The sequence below is a fragment of the Haliotis rufescens genome, unplaced genomic scaffold, assembly GCF_023055435.1.
Source record: "Haliotis rufescens isolate VD_foot unplaced genomic scaffold, xgHalRufe1.0.p SCAF_2, whole genome shotgun sequence".
NCBI lineage: Eukaryota > Metazoa > Mollusca > Gastropoda > Lepetellida > Haliotidae > Haliotis > Haliotis rufescens.
In genome coordinates this window covers 17131915-17143403 of record NW_025963890.1, presented here as the reverse complement: position 1 = coordinate 17143403, position 11489 = coordinate 17131915, and the positions used below count along the sequence as shown (strand labels likewise).

Here is an 11489-nt window from a genome sequence, read left to right as displayed (position 1 = left end):
TTGCAAAGTGAGCTTCTAATGGGTCGTTGTACCTAAAGGACATGGACGATTGCAGGTGTTGTCAGCCATGGTATTCGGGTCCAGTCTTCATCATTTACAGGCGACTGTGTGGTATGAACAATTGGTTGGGGAGGTTATACATTTGCCATGGGTGGAGTGAGAGAGGGGAGTACACACCTTTATGTGTCATCCCCTCTGTCATGTGTTTTGTGTGCACCCCTTTTTCCAAAATCCTGACTCCACCTCTTGTGTTGATATTATGATTAATATGTTTGATGACAGAGGTAGTTCCAGGATTTGAAAGGGGTGGGGAACAAGCTATACCCAAGTTCATGAAACAAACACACAGAAATAGGTTAACATACAAGGAGAATCAACAATTTTTGCCGATTATTTGTTATATCCATATGCAGTGGCATGATGTAAAAAATGATTTTATTGTTTTCTGGGGTGGTATGGATATGGATTAAGGCACACACTTGAGCGTTAAATTTGCTTCATTCCATTTTTATAAAGACTGATCACTGCTTGTTTGGAAACCTGATCCAAAATGGGCATGAACTTAAACAGTTCAAAGTTAAATATTAATTTCATAAGTTGTGAGATTTACCCTGAAATACATTGTGAAATGTTCATTTTCAGTGTTATTTATAGACTAAAAACCAGGGAAAACCTCAGGTGTTACCAGACCATAACATATAAATGTGCGTTAATGTTTTGGGATCATATTTTTTTGGTTGGTTTTCAGGTTATGAATACAGATTGTATAATAAAAGTCTATCTCAAAAACAATGTGTATGCAAATGAAACAATTAGCATTTGCATGTAAAATCATGGTGTACTGATTAAAATGTGTAAACCCAGTGTTCCCATGATGAGTCTGTAGAATCGGTACCTAGGACGTATGTCCTACTCCACTTTTGATAGAATGCCGTATCTGATTATCCCTAGTTAGACGGATACTGAACCAAAAATAGTTATGGATCATGAATATTTTTTTGGTAGTAAAGACCGAGCTCTATCAGTTTTGTGTATCATGGAAAGATAAAAAATATCTCTGTCAAAAGTGGAATAGTAGAAAATATATTCAGTTCATCTGCTTAAGCCTTTTAGACTATAAACACCAGTGTCAGAAAAAAGAGTGGAAGTTCGAGCCTCAAAACCTACATAACTGGTCAATGGGGGGAATTTGTCTATTGTAGAGGGTGATACTTTCACACTGCATTCCTCTGGGAATCAAGCTTGGTGTTTGCCTCAAGTATCAACCATAAAGGCCCCCCATATTTCTTGTCTCTTCTCCTTGTTCAGATTCAGGGTCCCGAGCAACCTGGTTGTAAGAGGCCATTTCATAGATCGGTTGGTCAGACTCAGTAGACAACATGAATTGTTGCCGGCAATCAGTGGATTGTCTTTTCCAGAGTCAGTTATTAAATGCTGAGTGCAAGACTAAACAAGACACAAATCTATCTTGTCTCTGAGTTCCCCTTATGTGGTCTTCTTCTCTACAACAGGTGGCAGAGTTGTCCATTTGTTGTTCCAGAATCCAAGATTCTCCCCGATTATGATTCATTAGCACTAGTCTTTAGACTTGCCACATTTAGCAGTCATGGGGGATGATTCTAAAGCTGACTGACCCCCAACTCACAAGGCACAGTTACAAGAAGCAGCATCTGGGTATTGTCAGCGCCATGTTGGAGGTCTCCGTTGTCTCATGCTGTTAATTTTCAGTAGTTAGGGGGCAAGAAACATTCAATATTGTGTTATATTTAGTAAATATCTGTGACTTGGGTTTGGGTTTAATGCTGCTTTTAACAGTATTCCAGTTATAGCACGGCATGTCTGCTTAATGTGAAAGGAAAGGATTGCTTGTTTTTGTACCTGGATGGAACGGATTGTTGCTCACAACAAAATTACTGCTTTGTCTGGTCCAGACTCGGATCATTACCAGGATTATTAGTTAACAAACCAAATGGGCCAGTGTTAATGATGCAGATGAAAGCAAACAACAGGTAAGTGCGTAAGTAAAGTAATCTTTAATTCAACATATTGTTTGAAATGACAACAAGACAAAACAAAAAGAATGCTAAAAGTAAATGTTGCATCCCTGAATCATGTAGAACCTGCCCCCTACCATCCAGCTTCCCATTACTGCGGTCACTCAACCATGGAATGAGCTGATCTACAGGTCAGCCAGACAGAGGATAGCTGACCATGGGCGACTGTAGGAACAACCCTTGGAAACATCTCAAACTTCCTTTTCTTTCCTGTACACAGGGGTAGTAGCCTCTGGTTATTTGACCCCCCCAAATCTGTCAAATCTTGTCTACCAAACCCAATTTTCCTTATTGCAGAACATGAAGGAACTTATATAAGAGTTTTGTTTTAACTAAATACTTATGGATTTATACATATGAAAGGTAGGAGTTTGTAACAAATATACCACTGAAATAAGGTTAAGTACCACCCCGATTCTTTCATATTACTAAAAGGACCACACAGTTCTTTCATAGTAATGTTTCATAGCATGGATTAGATGACATGGCATGAAAGAATCGGATGGTTCTTAACTTCTTTTGAGTGGTATATAACTACTAAATACATGTTCATTTGACAATCATAACAATCATCTGCAAATAAATCTCGCTACATACAAACTTGATAAATAAAATTCTAACTTATTAACAGTAACACAGCTGACTGTACAGGATGAGATGTTGACGTTTGTACACATGGTAATATATAAACAGGCGGGACACCATAATGAAATCATAGTACATTCATGAAGCAGATTGGATGATGTGAAAACAATATAGGGATGACAATCTTGTGTGGATATGCTCCATGTCAGTCTTGTCTGTGAATCACTAAATTCAGTGTGTATAAGCTGTTCCGATATATATTCGTAACCCTACAGTCGGTCAGGGTATGGAAGTCTTAATGCAAAGATCACATGGTGGAACTTTCATTAATTCCTCTGCCCAAGCACTTCCTCTAAACTGAGTTTTGGGTTTTGTTCCACACAGCATTCTTAACCCTACGCCGATCGTAAGTCACACAGCATTCTTAACCCTACGCCAATCGTAAGTCACACAGCATTCTTAACCCTACGATGATCGTAAGTCACACGGCATTCTTAACCCTACGACGATTGTAAGTCACTCGGCATTATTAACCCTACGACGATCGTAAGTCACTCGGCATTATTAACCCTACGACGATCGTAAGTCTATGTTGGGGTATGGAAGCCGTAGCTCTTGTCATCCTGACTAATTGGGAGTTGGTTTACAACATAATTTGTTCTCTATTTCAAATGCAGTTGAGATATCCAATTACAATGTTTCTCCGATGTAATTCTTTTAAAAGTCTAGGTAATTCCCAATGAATTTGGAAGACCTGGGAAGGTCTGTGACATTTAACAGATGTAGAAGTGATTAAGTATGGAGTCTGCTCCCTCACACAGCCTCTTAAATCAGACTTACTACACACTACCTCTCCTTTATACAATCATGCTTCTTTCCAAATTTGTACAATATTTCCAATACAGTTTATTCCATTTTCCTGATTTAAATTAAAAAACAAGCACTTAAAACATGTTTCAATTTTTTATCAGTACATAAAATTCCTCTAATATGCTACAGAATAACAGACAATTAACATTTTATAGAAATAATTTATATGCATAGTTAAGATGAATGAAGGTGGATAAGACGATGGTAATTTCGTAATTCATTGATTTAATTATGTGACCTTGATGATTGTCCAAAAATTAACACAATATTCCAGAAATGACAATGTTCACAGAATCAACTGAAAAAACCCAAAAGTGTCATCATAGATTGTTTGAAGATACACAAATTAGCAGTCAATCTCAGCTGTAGAAAATCGTCATCCCTGATATATTTCCATTTTTGAAGTTCCCAAATCATTATAAACGGACTCTTTAATAGTTTCTACCTCCTTGTTTGTTCAATTTTACACCACCATACCGATGTTCAATGTACATATTAACAGCTTATGACCGGGAGAATGGCACTGTTGATACACAGACAGACAGACACACACAAACAACATCATACAAGGCTTAAAAAGCAAGAAGCCTACACAGAGGAAAGATATTGTGTAAGTTTACAACCAGGATGTTAACTTCAGTGTCATCAGCAATATATGATGTGTGGCCATTTATTAATTCCCCCCCCCCCCAGGATTAACAGGCAGATGATTTTCTTCAAAGATATCCCAGTCTATCCCAAGAATTATCAAATTGCTGCTCCCTTCAAGCCTGTGGACTTCGAGCACAGATTGGCTGTAGATCAAATGCAGTTCCTTCTGTGTAAGCTTCTTGCAGAGACAGGGACACTTGAGTATGATTACAGGCAGGAACGTCCGTCCGTCTCCCCTGTTCTTTGTACATTTGTACATATGGCAGATCAAGAGAGGAAAAAAACATTGGCAGTGGCTTCTAGAGTAGGATATCAGTGATACAATTGTAATGGCTGACTTGCACACAAGCCACAGTAATATTTAACTATACGACTCAAAAGAAATAAAGGACCACCCATTCCTTTCATATTACAATAGTTAATCTGTCGAGACTCCAGTGGTCCTTAACTTCTTTTGAGTAGTGCATACAGTACACTCCGGTTCTGCACTGTTCATGCTGGACTTTCATAAATCATCTAGTAGTCAAATAGTCGTAGTTCAAATAGTATTTCTTACAAAAACTGCGTAAAAAATACTGAATGCAAACTCACATATACACTGACTTGGACCAACATCTTTTATGTTTTCAAGATCGCTCTTTATATAATATGGTCTCTGGATTCATAACTTTCAAATTCAAAACAAGTCATGAAAACAAGTCAACACTTCTTTCTCATTTGGATCACCTCGCCTAATCTTATAACAAACAGTGTTTCTACGAACATCCTGTAGAATATCATCTTAAACAATAATTGGCAATCAAACATTTCATAAATGATGTGTGAATAAATACAGCATTGAGAAGCAATTAAACAAATGGTGAATTAATACATATACTGTACCACCAGTACCAAACCTTCCATCAATTCATTCATTGTATACTGTCGACAACAACGTGGGATAATAAGTCACGGAGATGAATATCCTGATAAAACCTTCATGAAATGCTTAATACATTGGACAATGTTGTCCAAGGTAAGACTAAACATTATAATAGATATTGCATACAGAATCTTTATATTCCTAGCATTTCTGGTAGAGGACTACTCATGGAAATGCAAATGCCATTTTAAGCCAATGGTGATTGAGAGAAAGTGTCCATGGCCACCACATGCATATAGTACGACTTTTCTCATTGGACAAGACAAACCACAAGCTGCAGGATAAAGGCACTTTTTTAAAGCCCAGTCACAGCAAAGGAACACATCAGAAGAACATGAGATTGATTTAGGATCTTTCCCCCAAAACCTGTATATCACTTTACCTGCCACAGAGCTACAGCAAAAGATCACAAGTTCCAGGATTTTTACAGACTCTGACAGAGGGACTTGTTATAGGAGACACCAGAAATGGGTTTTGATGTATCAATGGCCTTTGGCATGGAAAGCGAATTCTTTACCCACTAGGCCAATACCCCATCCCCTCTGCATGAGGAACTCAAAGAAATAGATAATATCCTTGGAGATCCGTACATTTTATACAAATATGTTCATAAACCCATACAAAACATGCACAGCAATATGACAATAACATTTTCATTGTAGACATGAAACTTTTATAGATTACATGTTGTTATCAATAATAGTTCCATGTCTTCATGTTCTTCCAGCTTCTAAATGCCTAGCAAAGACTTGATGTCCATACTAGGAACATCTAACATTTTCAAGTCCAGAAAGGACCCATTGCGTTTGGCTGTGACAGGGCTCTCTACTGACAGCAGCTCGTACACAGCTACAAGTGGCGGCCCTCTGGTTCAAGGCTAGTTACACAGGCTAGTTGACTCTACAACCACCAGGGAGACTGTAAGGAAACTGGGAGCAGGCATCCCACCATCATGTTCTAGGACTGGGGGTTGCCGGGGGTAACAGTGATACATACAGGAAGTGCTGGCTCAGGCTCATCATGTAGACTAACGCTTAGTCCCTGAAAATATCTAATTTTTATAGAAACAAACTCCATTTAAATTGAAAAGGAGCCCCAGTGAGATTTGAAATTCTGAACCTGTGGAAAATCTAGACTTGCTTCGTTTAAGGCTAAATCATTACAGTAAGGACAGGGTGGAAGAGAAAATAATAGCTTCAGGGTGATGGAGTTGGTTTTTAACATTGCTTTTAACAGTATTCCAGTTATATCATGGTGTGTCAGATTCATGTGTGAGGAAAGATATTGCTCAGGGACCTAGCGACTGACTGGATGAGGCTCATCATGGTGTGATGGGATATGGTCCAGGTTTGGGATTTGTGCCTTTTATATTTTTAAGAGAGAACCCACAGCTGACCAATCTGGGTGAAAGAACCCAAAATGGACAATTTGGGAACCGGTTATTATATCAACAACTTTACCTAAGAAGATGGACAGAATGATTTTTCACAGCAACTTATTTTTTTCTGTCCAAAATGGAACAAACTGAACATTAATTTATGACCACAAAACTAACAGAGCCCATACCCTTAAACCCCAGCATGACAACACCATGAGCACATTTTACCCTATAGTCAAATGTTGCAAGGCAGGATAAGATAACATGCGATAGCCCCACTGACATGGCAGCCAAGAAAAGCAAAACCTTTCTTGACCAGCAATCCCAGTGAGAATGCTCAATATATTATACTACTCAAAATAAGTAAAGGACCACCCAAGTCTTCGATATCACTTGAGTTAACATGTCACGCCAGGACAGCTTAACTATAGTAATATGAAAGAATCAGGTGATCCTTAACTTCTCTTGAGTAGTATAATTGTGATAAGGCTTATGTAGGTGTTTAGTCCTAATGGTGACAAGGCTTAACGGGTGTAGATTTGTGTACAGAGTGATCACTGATGACATCGATCGGAGATTAACAATGGAATGTTCAGTAGCTTATCACAACATTGAAGAACAGTAAGTCAAAATGAGAAAAGCCACAACCATTCAGAATTGGATTGCACTAGTGGTAACTCGGCCTGGACAAACTCTGCAAGGGCAAGCAGTTTCCTATCTGAATGTTACACTTGTTTACTTCCCACAGAGCTTACAAGGACAGTGGTCTTCAATTGGGCAATATAGGGAACGCATATCTTGAAGACACTATTCTAAAGAAATGTTGCTTTGGTGTCATCAAAATTAATTATTTCTTATTCACCTAGCCTACTAATCTGAGGATTTTGACTAACAAACACTGTGTATTACTATATGGTTGTCAAACATTCTAAAGAACTTAAAGTGTTAAATGTTCATAACAGAAAATAGCATCAAACATTGAAATTGGTATATCAGTGAAAACTGATGAAAAAGTTTAGCTGACAGACTTGAAAAGAAAGAAAGAAAAGAAATCCTTTGTCAATTTAAAATAAAAAATAACCTAAAAAGTGAAATTCATGTTTGACATTTTTTAAAAACAAAATTGATGAGACAACACAACTTTCTATCGAAAAGAAGCACTGACTCCACATTCAGAATGCAGCTCAACCACTGTCTTGGTGTTGAGAGTTATCTCCCCTCTGCTCACACAAATCCTTAAAGAGAACACCTACCAAACAAGAAGGAAATGATGCAGGTTCAAATATGAAATGAAATCCCATCTGAGTTTTAATTCATGCTCCTTGGATTCTTCCTTTCAAATAGACATCTTTATTACTTCTCAGTAACCCTGAAGTCCTATATCGAGACAACATGCGTCTGATAACATATGACAGAAAAACATGCACTACTTAGGGCAAGCCTGAACAAATACAACCATATTAAAGTGAAGAACTAATATAATTTTGTATGGATTTGTATGAAAAGATGATCATTGTAATCAGAAAAATGACACAAAACTGGATATCATAAAACATACTGAAAACACATCACATACAAGTTACATATATACATGTACATATGTTTGATGACATGAAAAAAAATCACTTCCATTTTCTGAAGAAAATTGATCCACAAAAAATCTTTAAAAGATTGAGGTAACAATAGACTGAGTAACTGGCAAGTAAGCTGAAACAAAACAGTCAATCTCATTGACGTACACACAGAAACAAAGATGGTGGACATGGCATATCTAGTATTGCTTGGACAGCCACCTCGGAGCTACGTGCTCGTGTCGTCTACACTGGACACTCTTTTCTGGGCACACAATGGCTCCACATCCCAGTCTTGTCACTGTTCATCTTCCATAGGCAAAGTTATAAATATTGTTTATACACATTCATAATACACATCTAGTTCACGATCTTGTCAATATTGTCCTAGTTTATAAATGACTATCCTCTATCAAAATCATATTCCTATCTGACACTTATCATCTTATGCCAAATACCATATGACAACTTTCAAAGGTGTTCTCCCTCAGTGACGAACAAGTTATTATATTCTAAAACCAAAATTTCATATTCTGTAAGCATATTGCAACACACGATATTCAATTTCAGACAGTCGTGATTCATCCCTTGTCAAGCGTTTAATAAATATTGTAATTCTTCAACCCGGTGTCCTTTGAACTGCTGTCACTTCCTGTCCCTTGATGTCAGTGCTTCATCATATAACTGGCATGCTTTGTTCAGATCAGTCACTTCCCCTTGTAGTATATAAAACAGTTACCTCCCCTTGTAGTATATCTAACTCTACCACTGTCTCAGTCCTCAAACATTCTACATTATGTACTAATACAAAACATTAACATTTGATGTACTACATACAGTACACTAACTCTTGATGTATCAAAAGATCACATTAACCCCTTATGTCTTCACATCCAGTTTTCAGATGGGCTGAAATAAAGGGTTGAACACAGAATGTTTCAAACCTTCTTTGGCACCACACTATAACAGACCTCCTCCAAGAGCTGTTTGATGTGAACACATATAAATTATCTGGCTGTGAAGTCCAGTTATGTGGATAAAACTGTAACAAGGTCTCTCCTTGCCCTGCAACCAAGATGATTGTCAGTCACACTCCATGACGTTCAGTTCCCTGACTTCCAGCACATCAGAAAGTATGTATACTGAAACTACAAATGATCGTCTCATTCATGTTATTATTTTGTTTCTCACACATCTCATCTAAGACATCGTCTCAACTGTCTGAGATAAGACAGCTGCTTGCGTAAAAATTGAACCCGCTGAGAATGGAATGATTTGAGAGTTCACAAGGTGTCTCAGCTCCTCAAACAGTCTCTCATATCACATCATCTTCCTGTCTCGTTCAATAGATTCATGAGATATATCAATTTCCCACATCAATGTCTCAGCATCTCCAAAATTTCTTTCCATTTGGATCTAAATCTCATTGTAATGTTGAAATCAAAACTGAGACGATTGCAAGATCCTTTGACACACTCATGATATCGGAGAACTTACAGTGATGTTTCAATCTCGCCCAATGTTATTGTAACAAATAAGATAACTTGAGACATTGAACCTTATCTCTGAGAACTAGAGACCTGTAAAGACATCTCCCAATAACGTCTTCAACCCAAGATGACATGTGACACTTTATTTCCATCTCCAAAGACCTGACAAGACATCGTCTTGATCTCATGCTAATTTCTACATAAGACAATCACACAAGACACTGTAGTTTGATCTGTGAGAGCAAAAGACCCAAAGAGACATCATGTCTCAATCTCTGCCGTGAGAAGTCGTCGACTAGGATCATTGAGACTAGGAGAGTCCTGCAAGTCCAGATTTGTCAAGTCGTACATATACATCTTGGGCGGGGTATGGATGTCGACAGTCGAGTCTGGTGTGGCATCCTCTTCTGTATTTTCAGGTCGAGATTCAGCTTCATAACCACTGTCTCCATTGTATTCTGTACTGTTCTGATGTGTTGAATCGTCAGGTGACTTTTCGTCATCCTCATCATCTTCATCATGTTTCTATGGAAATCAAATTAAATGTAAGTTATGTGTGACTTTCTTTTCATCCAGTTAAATCAACACGTGTTACATAGATCCACTGTGAGTTCAAGTTTTGATTCTTTCTATATATCAAGATACTCTCAAATTAGTATTTTATTTTACAAACTGCATCAGCCACGAAAGAAATTCAACAAAATGAAATTACATAAAATTTAATTTGGCCCAAATTAATAAAGTTTCTTTTTTAATATTTTTTAAAATCTAAATACACATAAAGCTAAACAAAAAATTAAGATCAGCAAAATTCTCTTTATCATGGATTGTGCAGTAAATGAAACATGCAAAGGCGAGAAACAATATGCAAAAGACAAGTTCTGACCATACAGCTTGGCAAGGATAACAGCCACATACAATACTGTCAATCAATAAACCTATCTACATGTGTGAACGTGACATCAGAAGCTGTGGAGTCAATGTTGAGTGATGTTTCCTTCTCACAGTGTAAGCTGTATTATTGCTGACTGCGGCATGTAACAACATTCACCAAACAATCCTCAAAGAGTTGACAAGAACAGAAAGTGCAAATCTTATGTGATTCACAACTTCTAGATAGAGAGCTGGACTAGCATATGGGATGGATATTGAAGGGACAGTTAAACATCTGTTGTTGGTACAGTGGGATTCTAATCACTCTTCCTCATTAGACTTGATACATGTCCAAGAAAATGAGAGTTCAATATTTACTTTTATTGAATTTTTCTTTCACTATTTCATGTCAGCCCTGGACAATTTCACAAAGAAACTGTCACTCTTACGGTACTCCATTTATTATGCAAAACAGAATTTTGGAGAAAAAAAAAAGCCACATGTTTGGATGATGATGAGAATTCTACTGTACACAGGATGGGATATCATGTAGGCTATTTGGGAATAATTGTAAATTACAAGGTATAAATAATAAACATACATTAAAATGTTTTACCTGAAACAAAATAATAAAATCTTCACACAACAATGTAAGTTGTCTCCCCTTTGTAGAGTTGTCTCCCCTTATTGAGAACATGATGGGGTCTGTTCCCAATTTGTTTAACGGTTATTTGGACAAAACACTCTTCTGTTATGGATTATGTTCATACAAACCTCTGCGCAACTACTGGGGGAGGTACTACTTTCCTGCAGCTCCTCATTTTCATCAGGTATGCTCAACAAAAGGGGGGAGTTGAAAAACGTAATATCTCCCTATAAGGAAACAAAGTTAACAAAACATAGATTAACACATGCACAATTGTCATGACATGCACAGCAAGATACTGCAGTGACAGAGTTAGCCTGCACAAACTGTGATGCACGTGCCCTGTAACCATAGTAACCACATAACCATCAATGCTGTTACTCCAAACATGCTTTATTCAAATTTGAAAGTTTTTTTAATGTGCAAGATAACATAACCTTGAAAAGGAT

General features: G+C 37.5%; 1 protein-coding gene across 6 annotated transcripts in view; it reads right to left on the bottom strand.

Moving 5' to 3' along the window:
- Positions 1-2014: 2014 nt before the first annotated feature.
- The window catches only part of LOC124135653 (contactin-associated protein-like 2), a 189794-nt gene continuing 180319 nt past the window's right edge, over positions 2015-11489 (bottom strand). For 5 of the 6 annotated variants that reach the window (XM_046501090.2, XM_046501095.2, XM_046501093.2 and 2 more), the window contains 2 exons: positions 11169-11267; positions 2015-10046 (listed from right to left, as the gene is read on the bottom strand). In XM_046501090.2, the coding sequence (XP_046357046.2) occupies positions 9783-10046; positions 11169-11267 (363 nt within the window). In that variant the 3' untranslated portion in view covers positions 2015-9782. The remainder of the gene's footprint in view (positions 10047-11168; positions 11268-11489) is intronic. The other variant, XM_046501096.2, reaches the window with a different exon arrangement.